Genomic DNA, 17,058 nt, shown 5'->3' with positions numbered 1-17,058 from the left:
AGGGGGGTATAAGGCATTTCTGGGGGGAAGATCTGCTGGAAGATAACTGGGGGCAGAGTGGCAAATTAAAGGAAATAATAAAAAAAAATCTCAATCATTCTTAAAGATGAACAAATTGTTTACATTTGAATTAATATTTGCGAAGAAATTTTTTTGTATGGGGTAGTCTTATATTCAGGCTTTTTCTTTTTTTCCCCTAAATTAATATTCAAATTTGGGGAGGGTCATCTTATAATTGAGCAAGTACGGTATATGTATATAATATAGTGGGAGGAGACCTTTACTAAGCCTTGTGTGTGCTGTCAGACTTTGACAGAAGTTGAGTTGAGACAGAGTGGCAGTTAACGCTTTAGAACCAACTCATGTATTCACTAAAGTGAATTCATCTGCAAAGATGAAAATATTGCAAGATGTTAAAAAACGGCTTGAGACTCCTCAGGAGGAGATAAGGTGAACTGTCAGGGTCACCAACACAACATCCCTCAAATTTCTGGTTTGTTTGTTGTTACTACTGGAATTCAACTCAGACTTGAAGTTTACCTGTGAGTGTGTATTAATTAGTGTATTATTATAGAAGATGGCCCTTGGAAGGCTGATCTGCTCCAATTGCAGCCCTGTCACACACTATGACTTTTAACTTACTGTACCACACAATGTTGCATGAAATGAAAAGAAGTGAATATAGTGGGAATCTGTGTGTAATGAATATAAAAGAAATGTATTCATATAACTATTGGAAACTTTCTCAATCCGTTGCGGCAGTATAAAAGTAGGCAAAAGGATTTTAGCTGTGGACTGTTGCATAATACATAATCCCACATTTAAACTATAATGGAGTATACAGGAAAGATATGCTAAACATACAGGAATACGTTTTTGGAATCCTAAGTATCTTCTGGCTCTTGTTTTGACTTGATGCTTGTAGATAACAGTATAACATGTATCTAGATCAACATCATAAAACGATTTATTATATTCAAGTATGTGGTGCAACCGCATTATACCATTCCACTTTACACGTCCAGCACAAGTTACAGTATTAAGGAATTGCTGCAAGTCTTAGTCTATCTAAACACACATTTCTCCTTTTTTATTTTTTCTGTCCACTTGAGGTCTGTCGAGTCGCCTATGAAATCATGCAGACACACCATCCTGATGCGTCGACCTACTTTCGTTCCCTGGATGATATTTATTACTTTGGTGGACAAAATGCTCATAATCAGGTGGCAATCTACCCCCACCATCCGCGGAATGCAGATGAAATACCCATGGAACCTGGAGACATTATTGGGGTTGCTGGAAACCACTGGGATGGCTACTCAAAAGGCATTAACCGCAAATTAGGCAGGACTGGTCTTTATCCCTCCTATAAAGTAAAGGAAAAAATTGAGACTGTTAAATATCCAACATACCAAGAAGCAGGAAAGTAGAACATAAGACAGCCTTTTTGGAAACATTGGTGCCAAGTGCAAAGTGAAGCAGATGGTTAATTCCCATTTTAATTTAAGTAAAAAAAAAAAAAAAATTAAGAAGAATCGGTTTTACTTTAAGTGCAAGAACGGAAGTTTAAACTTATGATATTCAATACGTTTGGAGAACTGTTACTTTTACAGTACAAATGCTCACTCACATGCGCTTGAATGAAGGGAGGGCTACTGCCTTAGTATGATCCAAATGGAGCATTGGTGCTCTCTAACGCCACATACTGACAGTAACACTCAGACTATTAACACTGCCATGTTGTGCAATTAACATGAAGTTATTTTATACGTGCAAGATTATGACTGGTGCCTGTGACCAACTGGTTGCCTGTACACGAGAGCCAGGTGTATCTTAAAATACTGTGCAGTTTACCCTTAATTAACAACAAACTGCCAGGAATACTCCAGAGTTAAAATTAGCGATTGCTGTATTTAAGAATATTTTTTCCAGATATTTCAATTAATGAATGTCAGGACATTAGTAATAAAGTAATGAACACTCCATCTGAAAAGAGAAACCATTCACTGTTTGTTATAGTAGGAAAGATTTTTTTTTTTTTTTGCAAATTTTATGTTGTTTTTGTACAACACTCCATGAGCTGATTCTTATTCAAGTTTATTGGCATTGTCTTTGATAACAAACAATTAAAATATTACAAAAATGAATGTTGGTGTTCTTTAAAGAATTGGTGTGATCCATGTTATCAGTTGGTACATTTTCCGATTTGAAGAAAAAGTTAAATGGTTGTTATTGGTGAGGTGACCTATTAAAGGGCATAACTTTTTGTAATAATCTGCCTAATCAATCAATTAATTCCTGGTTCCTGAAACAATAATACAAATGTCCCATAAAATTCCCCTTCTTATCTGGAAGCACCTTATTCTTGTGTAATGCTTTGAAAACTTGTAGCTGTGAATGAATGCCATAACGAACTATGTGAACATATATCCTAATAGGAAAATGAACTAAAACCTAAAGGGGAGATTCTGTAAAAAACCTCCAGTTGGATACACATAATGACGATTAAACTTGTTTTAAAATCTGAAATGCATTTTGTGGTTGTGCATAATAAGCAGGGCAAACCTGAGGAGGAAAAAAACGCCCTTTTCCCGCATGCTAGGTTGGCGGTAAAGGTAGGTGGGTGGCACTGATCCACTGGACATTAACCTGGCGTGCTTGTTGGCCAGTCTAGGCCTGATAATAAGTGTCTTTTAATGTCTTCAAATGGACAGTTTTGTGATGTATAATACTGTAATCATACCAGTATTATGTGCCCTCCATCCCCAGCTGGAAAATTTCTGGGTCAGACAGCTTGAAAACTTCTCCATTTCTCCATTTCATCAAGATTCATCACAATGTATATTGCATGCATTGCTTCCAACAGTCCCTTATCAGCTGAGATATTACTATAACTAGGCTTATGCCCTTCTTCAGCTGTCCCAGAAAAATGTTAAGATTGGGAATGTCGGTAGTTCTGCGTGTGCAGATTACAAATTGGAGGGCAAGGCAAGAGTTCACTCCACCCAGAGTCTGGGACTTTAGGCTTATTTGGGTGTCTCTGAAACATGTTATGGATGACATGTCTCTGATCTTCTCTTCTACAGTTTGGTATACTAAACTTATGTAATGATGACTACAGATTAAACTATGGAGTGTTTCTGATATATATATTGTAGAATCTCATGTGTAATGCTCATATTGTGACATTTTTTCCACAGTTAGGGAGGTTATTTGGATTGCACATGTTCGAAATAACATAATAGGATGCGTTATACACAAGATAGCATATTAAAACCAATATTCTATGATATATATGATATATATGTTGCTTATATGAAGAGAAGGTTCCTGTTTTTGGGATCTCTATGATGGTGAATGATTGCAAGATAAGCATTATCAGGGAAAATTAAGGGAAGGAAGAGAGAAAGGAGACCTGATAAAAAAACATTTATATTGATAAAGGCATTTAACAAGTGAAATATGTAAAATACCTTCATTGCACTATAAGGTCCAACAGTCTGTACCCCAAACATTTTAAAGAAATGTTCGAAGAAGAGGTCATCATCTAAAACTAATTTACTAAAAGCAGAAGGGAATTTAAACATGCATGGAATAGGCATTCAGTATCTTGAATCTAAGACAACACCAAGGACAAAAAATGGGCAAACTGCTTTTTTTTTAACAGCAGCTATTATGTTTTTATGATTATTCCACCTCATTTAGTTGTTAAAGGGACTGTAGCTAGTGTCCATACAGCATATATATTGCATATGTGGTGGCACTAAAGGGTCCCCCTTCTGTAGTGTAGTGGAGGCACAAGCCTGGTCGCAGCTGCAACCCCTGTACTTAAACCAGTGCCAGAGAGCAGTGATTTGTTTTAGGCACATCCAACAGACCCCACTCGCGGTCACCCAGACCCACCCTACCCCACTAAGAACAAAAGTGACTTTTTTTCACCATGTGAAATATTTGAAAGGGGGTGAAGTAGCTTCGAAATTTTGTTTTTAATAGGTATTTCAATTTTCTGTGAAAATCAATAGTTAATCCAAGTAAAATGATTCAAGGAATGCATACTCTTTCCTTCATTTATTCTCTCTCAAATAACCTCATTTATTTAAAAGGTCTTCAGGAAAAGCTCAGAAAGTTTAGCACCCATTTGCCTCACTACTAGTTTTGTATACACTGTTGCCAACCATGTATAATATGTTAGCTTTTCAACTAATGCAGCAAGGTAATTCCATGGGCCCAGACGGTCCCACCCTAACGTACTATGAAATCTTATTTTATACATCTCAAGCAAGCTGATTACTCCAGGGTGTGAAACCAGGGATAACACTATAAGGGCTTAATATCATTCACGTTGCATTCTTCCTGTGAATGGATGCCTAGAAGGTATTCGACAGGGTGGAGTGGAGGTTTATGGCATATGCCCAGATGCCTATGGGATTTAAAAAGGGAATTAGAGAGCAGAACCTTTCCTTCAGCAAAAAAAAAAAGGGTTGCCTTCTTTTACTGTTGCTCTTTGCATTGACACTTGAGCTACTACAGGAGGCGATACAGTCCATATACTGATATGTTACCATAGGCAATTTAAATGTTATGCCTATGCGCATGATTTGTTGCAGTTGTCAACACAACCTAGGGTCTCCCTCCCCAACCCACTGACAGAGAGGTATAGTGCTTTTCAAAAATTTCACAATAAATTCCTGCTGACAGATCTGGTCTAACGGCACGAGGGCCTGTCCGCCATCACTGTTTGAATGCTCAATGTGGAACCAGGCGTTTATGTCGGTTCTCAATGCTAACTCTTGCCAGAAGGTTGAGGAGGAGTGTAAAGACCCAGTCTGACGAGGCCCTATGTGTCTCCCTATTGGCTGACAATACACAATCTGACCTGAAATGAAAAACAAAGGTAAAACATTTGTTTTATAAATTAAGCAAACAAAAATAAAAACAAAATAAACAAAGCATTATAGGGAACCCAACTGCAAGATACTGGGTTGGGAACAATGGAAAAAATGTACACAAAAAATGTTTAAAAAGTACCACTACAAGAATACAAATATTAAATTGCTACGCCCAAATCACTCAAGTCAGAAGTATTAAATATCTATATACCAATATATATATATATATATATATACTGTATTCATATGAGATTTTTAGGGTAGGAAAAAACTTGGACTGTGGTAATGTAAGTATGCTCTTTAGCCTCCTAATCCAGGAAAATACCTATAAAAAACTTATAGTTTGGTATTTCTCTAGAATTGCCTAGGATAAGGCCATTTTGGGGCAATATTTGTAAAACTTTGCAAGGCAGTGGAGTTGCCTCCACCTTTTGCCCCAGGAGAGATGCTCCTCACCATACTAGACAGGGGATCCCCACATCCAAGCGCACACTAAACATCTATTGAATGCAACCCAGTGTATGATGTTTTTCTCTATTTACTGGAAGGCTTCAATAGTCCCACTTTATAGAGAGCAGATCCTTAAGGTGAAGGAAGTCAGGATTATGGAAGAAGTGATCAGATCCGTCACGGACCTAATGAATACCTTACATACATACATGGCTCAACTGGTTTGAGTTTATCTTGTGTAAAGAAGGCTCAGTAACTTTTGACGGGAGTAACTGGTCAATGCTCCCCTAAGTGCAAACAGACTTGGTGCATTTGTGTGCTTTTGGGCCCCTTGACCCTCTCACCACCCTACTCACTCCGAAGATGCTTATCTCTTATGGTCATACCCTTCTGTTCTTTATCCTATACCCAATCCCACTTTCCTTTCACCCATCCCTGCCCTTGTGGTTTTTTTCTTTTGTGTGTTAACTGTTAACTGAGCAAGGAGGTAGTATAAGGCCTATGTAAAGCTGATGTACTATATGTCTTTTGACTTACATTGTATATACAGTATCTCACAAAAGTGAGTACACCCCTCCACATTTTTGTAAATATTTTATATCTTTTCATGTGACAACATTGAAGAAATGTGAGCGTACAGCCTGTATAACAGTGTAAATTTGGCTTTCCCATCAAAATAACTCAACACACAGCCATTAATGTCTAAACCTTGGCAACTAAAGTGGGTACACCCCTAAGTGGAAATGTCCAAATTGGGCCCAAAGTGTCAATATTTTGTATGGCCAACACTATTTTCCAGTACAGCCCTCTTGGGTATGGAGTTCACCAGAGCTTCACATCACTGGTAGATGTTAGCGCTCTTGCGCTCCCCCACCTTCCGTTGGAGGATGCCCCACAGATGCTGAATAAGTCCATCACCTTTACCCTCGGCTTCTTTAGCAAGGTAGTGGGGGTCTTGGTGGTGTCGTTATCATGTTGGAATACTGACCTGCGGCCCAGTCTCCGAAGGGAGGGGATCATGCTCTGCTTCAGTATGTCACAGTACATGTTGGCATTCATTCATGGTTCCCTCAGTGAACTGTAGTTCCCCAGTGCCGGCAGCACTCATGCAGGCCCAGACCATGACACTCCCACCACCATGCTTGACTGTAGGCAAGACACACTTGTCTTTGTACTCCTCACCCAGGGTACCGATAGCCGTTCAAAGTACCGCCGGGAGGAACCGCGAGGTAGTCGGGCGCAGGTTCCGTAACCGTGCCGGCTCACCCCCGCTCTCCTGGAAGTCTCGTCGGCCGGGAATCTACAGCCGGCTCCCTCCCCGGACCACCCTTGGTTGGCACCCCCACCACCAGTGGGGTATCTCCATACAATATTTTCCAGGCAGAGGTAAGGTTCAGCACAGTCACATATTGTTGCCAGCTGCCCTGAAGACAAGCTGTGGCTTCACATAGGCTGTGTGTTAGTGTGAATGTCTGGGTATTCTGTATTTCTTTCTTCTTTTCTCATATCCTACCAATATCCCATCCTTTTTTTCTTAACCTTCAAAGAATGTGCAGGCAATCCTATCTCCAACTATGTTTGCTTAAAGGCTGTGTGTAAAACAACAGGCTTGTGCAAATGAGAAAGGATATAATGAGATATGAAACAAAAAGGTGATATACTTTATGAGTTAGACATATCCATGTTGACATTAGTGTATTTAATTTTCCATAAATTAGCCTGACCTCCCTTATTTATTTAGAGTTCATGAAGGGCTGACCCTTGCAAGTTTTCCTTCAAGATAATGCCCCACCCAGGGCAGCATCCCCTTCTGTTCCCTCTAAGGCTGCCATTTTTTAACTGTGTTAATATTGATTGGACCCTGGGCAAGCATTTGCTTGTATCCCCCCCCCTCCCTAGCAAGCAATCACGTCCTGCACCCCAACACAAAACCCCCCAGAAGAAGTACTTGCCACACTGAGATGTCCTCTCATCAAACATGCAGGATAGGGGAGGAGCACAATACTATGCTGATCACATAGCACATGCAGAGCCGGCCTTAGGTGTTCTGGCGCCCTGTGCGGACTACTCCTCTGGCGCCCCCCCATCCCATAAAAAGAAAGGAATAAAAACTTGTAACAAAACCCCAATCACCATCTACGCCAAACATTGATGTGGTGTAGGCCTACCACTTCATTGTCTGGCTTAGTAGTAGGGATGCACCGAAACGAATTCTAGACTGAAACCGAAAGTGCAGCATTTACCTGGCCAAAACCGAATATGACCCCCCCAGACCATAAAGAAATCTAACACTTTTATTTAAAGTAAGTAACACACCAAAATAGGACAAAACAATTAAATAACAATATTATATATATATATATATATATATATATATATATATATATATATATATATATATATATATTCATATATATATATATATATAATTAACAGCAATCACATTCCTATCATGCCCAGGCATACCCAGATTCCAGGATGTACTCGCAGACTTGGCATGATAGGAGTATGATTGCCCTATCTACCCCTTCTCACTCCCTTCTCCCTATCTATCCCCTTTCCCCTGCCTCACTCCCTTCTCCCTATCTACCCCCTCCTAACTATCTACCCTTTCCCTCTTTGAAGTTCACTTACCTTTCAGGAGTCCTGCGGTGGGGGTGCAAGGCCTCTGCCTCCCAGCTCTGCCACTGTATGGAACAGTATAGAGTGATGGGAGTTATGATGTACTTTTAGAGCATAATTAGATCATGAAAAAGACATTGGAAATGGTACAGCATAACACCCATCACTCTCACACGTATACCAATCCACACGCATACCAATCCACACACATACCAATCCACACGTATACCAATCCACACGTATACCAATCCACACGTATACCAATCCACACACATACCAATCCACACACATATACCAATCCACACATACTAATCCACACGTATACCAATCCACACGTACACTAATCCACACATATACCAATTCACACATATACAAATCCACACATATACCAATCCACACATATATACCAATCCACACATATATACCAATCCACACATATATACACCAATCCACACATATATACCAATCCACACATATATACCAATCCACACATATACACCAATCCACACATATACACCAATCCACACATATACACCAATCCACACATATATACCAATCAACACATATACACCAATCCACACATACCGTATTTGCTCGATTATAAGACGACCCTGATTATAAAACGACCCCCCAAAATCTGAATATTAACTTAGGAAAAAAAGAAAAAGCCTGAATATAAGACGACCCCAAAGGAAAAAAGTTTTACCAGTAAATGTTAATTCATGTAAACTATTTTTTTTAATAAAACCTATGATTGAGAAAAATATTTTTTTTGTTTTTATTTCTTGTATTTTCCAACCTGTCCCCCAGTTACGCACATCTGCCCCCAGGCTTGCCACTCCAATATGGCACTGTGGCCCATGATATGCCTTTTAACCCTCTATATGCCACTGTGCCCCATGGTATGCCTTTTGACCCCCTATGTGCCACTCTGCCTCCAGAAATGCCTTATACCCCTATATCCCATTCTGGCATTTAGGGGGTTAAAATGCATATTATGGGGCAGAGTGGCATATAGGGAGGTATAAGGCATTTCAGGAGGCAGAGTGGCATTAAGGGAGTTAAAAGGCATTGTATAGAGCACTCTGCCTCCAGAAATGCCTTATACCCCTATATGCCAGTCTGGCATTTAGGGGGTTAAAAGGCATATTATGGGGCAGAGTGGCATATAGGGAGGTATAAGGCATTTCAGGAGGCAGAGTGCTCTATTAAATGCCCCCTTAACGTCACTCCAGAAATGCCCTATGCCCCCATTTAACACACACACACCCTATACCCCCATTTAACTAACACACACACCCCCCCTCTCTCTCACCCCCCTTCCCCCTCTCTCACCCCTCTCTTACCGGTGCTTCCAGTCGGGGCAGCGGGTTGACGTCGCCTTCCACTGCAGCCGGAAGGAGGTGGAGTTGGCAGCGGGGGTTTGAATGCGTCCGTCGCGTATACTTTCCCCGGCTGTCAGAGATCAGAGAACTCTGATCTCTGACAGTCGGGGAAGGTCTACGCGACGGACGCAGACAACCCCCGCTGCTAGCCACACCTCCTTCCGGCTGCAGCGGACGTTGTCTCCGCGGATCGCGTAGACGTCAACCCGCTGCCCCGGCAATACAGCAGGAAGCACCGGTAAGTGATGGGGGGTGGTGAGACAGGAGGATCCAGGTCCCCTGCAGCGGTGCGGGGGATCTGGATCTTAGTCTCCTAATCAGACCTCTATTTGAGGTCTGATTATAAGACGACCCCGATTAGAAGACGAGGGGTATTTTTCAGAGCATTTGCTCTGAAAAAAACCTCGTCTTATAATCGAGCAAATACGGTATATACCAATCCACACATATACACCAATCCACACATATATACCAATCCACACATATACCAACCCACACATATACACTAATCCACACATATACATCCACTCTCACTCTCACTAAATGCTTTCCTACCTTTCCTCTTTTCTCCTTACAGCTTCTTTTCCTCCTCTTCGCTCCTCTTCTTCAGTTCTTCTGTCCTCTCTGTCTTCTTCCGGGTCAGAGGGCACGGACAGCGGTGGGCGCGGCTTCAGTGTTGTGCGCCGGGATCTGACAACAAACCCCAGCGCACAGCAGCTGTTGCCGCGTGGATCACAAGGGAGCGATATCGGAGGTCATTAACAGACCTCCGGCTCCCTTGAGCGATTTTAAGCCAGGTTCAAGGGAGATCCTTGAACCGGCTTAAAATCACTCAAGGGAGCCGGAGGTCTGTTAAAGACCTCCGATACCGCTCCCTTGCGAGCCTGCTCCTCCAGCGGCGGACATTATTGTCCGTCTCTGGAGGGGTGCCGGGTGCCCCCCTGATGAGCGGCACCCGGTGCGGACCGCCCCCCCCCCGCTAGGTACGCTACTGGCGGCAGCGGACCCCGCGGCGGTGGCGGACCCCGCGGCGGCGCCCCCTGGAGGCCGGCCCTGAGCACATGAATGGTGCACCCCTTTGTCCACTTCTCTGTGCCACACCTCTTTTCCGCTCTCATGTAGTTCAGGTATAGATGAAATAAACACATGAAAACACAACATTGCAGGTATAGATCAACTGAATAAGGCATTCAAACCCTGTATATGCTGGTATTGAGCAAATAAATAAGACATGGAAACAAATAACATACTGTACAAACCCAGCCTTGCAGTTATAGAAGTAATTAAGCATTGAAGCAAACTCAGCATTGAAGGTATAGATCAGGGGTGTCCAACCTGCGACCCTCCAGCTGCTGCAGGAATACATCTCCCATACTCCTCAGCCAGCACCTTAACTGAAAGAGCATTATGGGAGATGTAGTCCTGCAGGAGCTGGAGGGCCACAGGTTGGACTCCCCTGGTATAGATCAAATAAATAATGCATGGAAACCATAAATTGCAAGCATAGATCACACGACGCACACACAAAGGGTCAGCCCTGGCACCCATACTGCACATGCAGGACTTGCCCTGGCACCCAGATTGCATCCAAAGGACATGCACCCATATGACTTGCCATCTTTGTTCCCAAACAGCTTGCCAGTGCCCCCAACACTTACACATCCATGCCATCACACACTTATATATACTCATTCACACTATTATAAGAAAACCCTTAGACCGTAATGGGTTAATGCAGGCAGGCTCTTAAGCCTCTAATATCCAGGGAAATGTCTATAATAAACATTTTGGTATAGGTGCCCTACGCAATTGGCGAGATTGATGCCGGATTTATCTGCAAAAATCGTGAGACATTTTGTTAGAAGATGGCTTTGCAAGCAAGTGGGAGTTGTCTCCATTTTTAGTCCCAGCTGATCCTTAAGGTGAAGGGTTACGGAAGAATTAATCACGCCATCATACTTTCAGCACAGGTAAGGAGATCCCCTGCTTCAACTTACCATCTAGAAAGAATGACATCTATAAAGAGGGTCATAAATCAGGGCACTTATTGTGTCATTTAGAACATTTCTTTATTACAACACAAGAACTATTGATTGGCTGCAGGCTTATGGTTAAATTGATCCCAGCTGGTAGCCATTGAAAAACATGCTGAACTCCGTATGGGTAAGAAACCTGCTTCCTTTGCTTTAAGAACCCGGCCCTACACTTCCGTTATGTTACCGATATTTTAACGTTAGCTTTAAGCATCGTTTTTTTTTTTTTAACGGAACATCTTAAAATAGCCCATATGGCAGGGGTGTTCAAGTTTTTTCTGCAGTGGGCCACTTAATCAGAATTATATACGTGCGAGGGCCGCACTCATTTTTCACTGTGAGAAAATATGGCCTTTAATAAGATATGCAGATTAAAATAAAGTAAATGACACAAAACCTTTACTTTTCCTCTCACTGATTTCTGGGCCTAGAAAGTTTTGTGACTACAAATTCAGGATTCTGGATAAATAAAAATGAAATAGTTCTATTCATTTTAGGGATGCACTAAAATGAAAATTCTGGACCAAAACCGAAAATTCAGGGTTCACTTAAACGAAACCGAAAATGACCCCCCCTCTCACCTTTAAAAATAATTTAAAAAATCCCACACTTTTAATAAAAGTAAGTTACACACCAAAATTGTACAAAAAAAATTATATATTATGATTGTTAACAGCAATACCCAGATTCCAGCATGTACTGGTTGGCTGGGCATGATAGGAGTGCTGTCAACAATCATATATAAATTAATAGTTATTGTATTTTTTGTCCAATTTTAGTGCGTTAACACACCACAATTGGACAAAAAAAAATCAACAATATGACTTGGCATGATAGGAGTGTGATTGCTAACAGCAAACACACTCTTTTTATACCCAGGCAACCAGTAAATGCTGGAACCTAGGCATGATGGGACTGTGACTGCTATTAGCAGATTGCTGTTAGCTGTTAGCAATCACACCCCTATCATCCCAAGTCAGCCAGTACATGCTGGTAAAGGGTGGCTGTAAGTGCAGACCCCATACTGCTGGCAGCATCAATACACAAGGGGGGCAGCTAGCCAGGTTTCAGCATGTACTGGCTGACTTGGCATGATAGCAGTGGGATTGCTAACAGCAAACACACTCTTTTTATACCCAGACAACCAGTAAATGCTGGAACCTAGGCATGATGGGACTGTGACTGCTGTTAGCAGATTGCTGTTAGCTGTTAGCAATCACACTCCTATCATCCCAAGTCAGCCAGTACATGCTGGTACAAGGTGGCTGTAAGTGCAGACCCCATACTGCTGGCAGCATCAGTACACAAGGGGGCAGCTAGCCAGGTTTCAGCATGTACTGGCTGACTTGGCATGATAGGAGTGTGATTGCTAACAGCAATCACAGTCCCATCATGCCTAGGTTCCAGCACTTCTTACACATCCATGCTATCACACACACAAATTCATTCATTCACAGATTCATTCCCTCAATCACGCATACTCATTCAAACACCCTCCCCCACCCCCTTACCTGCACTACAGCTCTCGATGCCGCTCACAGACTTCAGCAGGGGGCGTGGCCTCCCGCTTCCTCTGTGCAGGACAATAGACCCTCCCACAAGCAAGCAGCCGGGCTCTTGTGATCCTGGCTGCCGATCTCACGCGGGCCGCATTTGGCCCGCGGGCCGCATGTTGGACGCCCCTGTCATATGGCATTGGAGATATAATCTACTTCAACGTCAATCGGTGTTGTTGTTTTTTTTCTTTTCTTATTTCCCCTCCTACTCGTTCACTTCCTTATTCAAATCAGCGAAGTCTCCACCCGATCGAGCCACAGAAACAAAAACTTTATAAGTCTGGAAGAAGAGTTTTATCATTTGAAGAGCGAAATAAAAGTTTATATCGACGGCGGGGAGGGGAGAGAAACGTGGTGGTCACCCGCTTTTGGGACTCTATAACTTTATAACTTTGTGATTATCGTGATAAGTTTATCGAGCGGGTTTACGAAGTTTTCAATATGTCTGCAGTATTGATCTGGCCAGGAACTTTTGATTTAAGTGACGTTTTAAACAAGGTAAGAGCTGTTACGGCACAAGTAACGTTTCTCCTTTTTAACCATGTAGATGTTTAACGTGTTGTAACGAGGATATGTAGCCGCTTTATAAACAAAACCATATTGTTGATTACGTCATGAGTTTCCTCTATTGTTTAACAGACGAAATACTTATCTTTAAGTGTAATATATATATATATATATATACACGTCATCAATTAAGCCTTCGTCTTTATGGCCAATTTTGTCTATTTTATTTATTTTCTACACCAATGAATATAAGCTTCCTTGATTTTTCATGATCTTTTAGTTTCCTTTTGCTAATATGCTTTTGTATATCTGGTAACCATGCTGATTTCCTTTTCTTTGTTCGAAATCTGTGTGATTTCTTCATGAGAGTCTTTCCTCGCATACTCTTACTGCAGGATAACGTTTGTTAATTTAGTTGTGATGTATTAAAATGCGAGGAGGTCCTTCTTCCATTTTCTTTTAGTATATACCACTCTTCCTTTGTCTTAATTCTAACTGTTCTGCAGTAATGATAGATCAAGAGTAGATTTGTTCCTTACACTGTTTTTCTGTATTGTGTTTTGTTTATCCAGCCACAGAGTGACACAATGAAAAACTATGACAATAATGTAATAAACTCAAGGGATCCAAATGTCTCTTTGATGGACAGGAAGGCAGTTGGAACACCAGCTAGAGTGGGTTTCTCAAGGAGGCACTCTGTTACTTTGCCCAGCTCCAAGTACAATCAGAATCTGCTTCCTGGTCTTCAAGTTGAACTTTCCATGAGTACGGGTAATAATGAAAGCAAATTTCGAGACCGATCATTTTCTGACAGTGCACAGCGATTACTTCCAAAACATAATGTGCAAGTGAACTCCAGCCGTTACAAGACAGAGCTGTGTCGTCCCTTTGAAGAGAATGGATCTTGCACATATGGTGACAAGTGTCAGTTTGCTCATGGCATCCGTGAGCTTAGAAGTTTGATAAGGCACCACAAGTACAAGACTGAGCTGTGTCGCACCTTCCACACCATTGGCTTTTGTCCTTATGGACCAAGGTGCCACTTCATACATAATGAGGAAGAACGTCGTTTTACGTTACATGACCAAGCACCGTTGCCTGTACCTGCCACTAAAACAGAGAGACCTCGGCTCCATCATAGCTTTAGTTTTGCTGGTTTTCCCACTACTAGCGGGCTGCTGGTCAGTCCAACATGTGCCACTACTCCAGTTTTTTCTGGCGGTGAAGATTTGATTTGGGCTAACAACTCTTTTACTATATCCAACCAAGAGCTGCCCAACCTGTTTGCCCAAACTTTGGAAATGCAAGTGCCCCTAAGCAGTGGGAAAGGCCATGAGCCCTCTACATTAACCCTTCCACCCACGTCTGAATCGCCAGAAGTTTTTGAACCTCCCGTCAGCCCACCAGACTCCCTATCAGACCAAGAAGGCTACTTGAGCAGCTCCAGCAGTGGTTCAGGCTCCCCTACCCTTGATACCACTAAACGTCTCCCAATCTTTAGCAGACTGTCAATATTTGATGACTAAGCCAGGAAAGTCTCCACTGTGCTGTGCCTCACCTCAGTGCAACGAATTGAGGATGAGTTGATCTAAATAAAACAATAGAACATACCATCGTTATTATATTGATCTCTTGGCCCAGCCAAGTTTTGCCAATACGTCTATTTAACTGTAATGACCCATTATCTCTCAATTTTCGTTTGTATTGTTTCCTGTAGAAGGTGGCAATGACCATACTTTTCCTGATCGTTGAATACACGAATAACAAATTACCAAAATGCCCTCTGGTGGCAACCACAATATAATTCTGCTACAATCATTTCAAACTGAACCACCACCCCAACACTTGCAGTATGTTGGTACCTTCTATTCCCAGAGCACCATTTTGTACTGCTTTTGCAAAGTGATTATGCCTGCACTGCAAGGAGAACAAGCTGTGATAGATTAAAAACTTGATTGTGGAACAGGATTGTGAAAATCATCTTCGTGCTTGTTTGATTCTTCTAATCCAAATTTGTTGTGTAGAGAGAAGTTTTTCAAGAAGGCCCCTGACCTGTTTGATTTCTTAACGTTAGGTTTACAGAACCCATTTATGCTTTAATGTAGCATTTGGGTGGTGCAGAGTGAATATGGGGTTGTTGTGTTTGTTTTTTGTTTTTCCTCTCTAACCGTTTTTTAATAGTGTCTAACTTCCGGAGAAAAATTGGAGTGTGGAAATGTTTGCTTGTCACTGCATATAAAATATGAAACAGCATCTTAACTTATGAGGAATGTATTTATTGATTAACATTATTCATTTTTGAATTTTACATTTTTTTTGTTTCTTAAATATAATAGCTGTAGGATTATTAAGGTTAATTTAAGACTGTGCATTTATTTATTTTAGAGCCCATGGCCATTGTATTTGTAAATATTTTCTCTGCTTTTTTTTCCTTTTCATTAATCTAGCTAGCAAATTGCCATTGTAAATGCCTATACTGTAAAACAGTATATTTTTGATCTATGTTTGTGTCAGTTTGAGAGGTACTATCTACAATGCATGTATATGGATATTTTTTTTCTTTAAAACATTCCAAATAAGTATCTCTCTGATGGTTTCTTGTTTATCGAGAATGGCACTAAATAAACAAGTGTATTTTTGTCTACTAATCGTTGGTGCCATATACAACTTTGAGTACCAAGGTGTCTGGCAATTAAAATTTGAGATAGAATTTTGCCTTCCTGTGCTTTTACAGCCAAAGCATGTTGTAAACCTGTTATACCTGTGTGATATTTCCGTAAAGAATTGGTTTAGACTACGTGCGGCAGCAAGGCCACCAGTCTCCACTGATGTTTCCTTTTAAAGTTTCTTGGTAAAGGTTAACCAAGGTTGCACATTGATCTAAAATAATTAGGTAGTTTTGTCTGCCTGTGTATGATGTTGAGTTAAAAAGGTCTAACTATTTGAAATAAAACCGCTTTTACTCAGCTTCTTCATAATATTCTAGGTTATTACACCGCTTATTTAGTATAATGACTAGCCTTATATGACTAAGCAGTCTTTTATCATAACTGCTGCTGGGAGGCTTCTTTGTTTCTACAGATTTAGGTTATACTGACGCCTGACCGACAATGTAGGTGACAGTCGGGGCCGGACAGGCAACCTGGCACTCTGGACATCTGCATTTGCCAGATATTGCCAAACGCTCACACATTCTTTCTCTCCACTGTGAGATTGGCTGCTGACTAGATATGCCCGGCCACATGCTGTGTGAGAATAAAAAAATGTAGACGATATGCGTAAAGCTTTGGGCTTTTTTGGGTCTAGTTGAATGGGCCCTTAAAAAGGTAAGGGAGGGGTGGACTGTATGCCCTACCAGGCAAACTGACGTAGTGGGGGGATTTAAAAAAAACTTACAGGAACTCAGGATTTTGAGGGTTTTTTGCTTTGCTTTCCTTTCACATAGCAAGTGCAACAAGAAATTAAAAAAAATTAATCCACTGCGCACACAGAGGCCATATACCACATGTGGTGTGGCAGCACTGCACAGTGACAAGAGGCCAAGTCATGAATGGGTTTACAGTTGAAACGTGGGGTTTATAGTTGAAACGGGACACCATGATTTTGGGGGATAAAG

The 17,058-nt window shown here is 41.4% G+C and overlaps 2 protein-coding genes across 2 annotated transcripts in view; both read left to right on the top strand.

The window, feature by feature from the left end:
• FUT8 (fucosyltransferase 8) overlaps nucleotides 1-2,147 on the top strand; it is a 64,021-nt gene extending 61,874 nt beyond the window's left edge. Inside the window, exon 10 of the mRNA XM_053475536.1 lies at nucleotides 1,113-2,147. Within this exon, the coding sequence (XP_053331511.1) occupies nucleotides 1,113-1,430 (318 nt within the window). The 3' untranslated portion in view covers nucleotides 1,431-2,147. The remainder of the gene's footprint in view (nucleotides 1-1,112) is intronic.
• Nucleotides 2,148-13,357: 11,210 nt separating this feature from the next.
• On the top strand, nucleotides 13,358-15,052 carry ZFP36L1 (ZFP36 ring finger protein like 1). The gene is made up of 2 exons (XM_053475537.1): nucleotides 13,358-13,433; nucleotides 14,015-15,052. The coding sequence occupies exons 1-2, from the start codon at nucleotides 13,377-13,379 to the stop codon at nucleotides 14,966-14,968; spliced, it is 1,011 nt and encodes a 336-aa protein (XP_053331512.1). The 5' UTR covers nucleotides 13,358-13,376; the 3' UTR covers nucleotides 14,969-15,052.
• The last annotated feature ends 2,006 nt before the right edge of the window (nucleotides 15,053-17,058 follow it).

The sequence above is a fragment of the Spea bombifrons genome, chromosome 9 (genome assembly GCF_027358695.1).
Source record: "Spea bombifrons isolate aSpeBom1 chromosome 9, aSpeBom1.2.pri, whole genome shotgun sequence".
NCBI lineage: Eukaryota > Metazoa > Chordata > Amphibia > Anura > Pelobatidae > Spea > Spea bombifrons.
Note: the sequence above shows the minus strand (reverse complement) of the source record. Positions and strands in the feature narration are given on the sequence as shown.

Coding starts and splice junctions, on each gene's coding strand:
- ZFP36L1 (XM_053475537.1), top strand. CDS start 13,377: ATGTCTGCAGTATTGATCTGGCCAGGAACTTTTGATTTAAGTGACGTT. Junction 13,434..14,014: donor TAAGTGACGTTTTAAACAAG/GTAAGAGCTGTT, acceptor TTGTTTATCCAG/CCACAGAGTGACACAATGAA.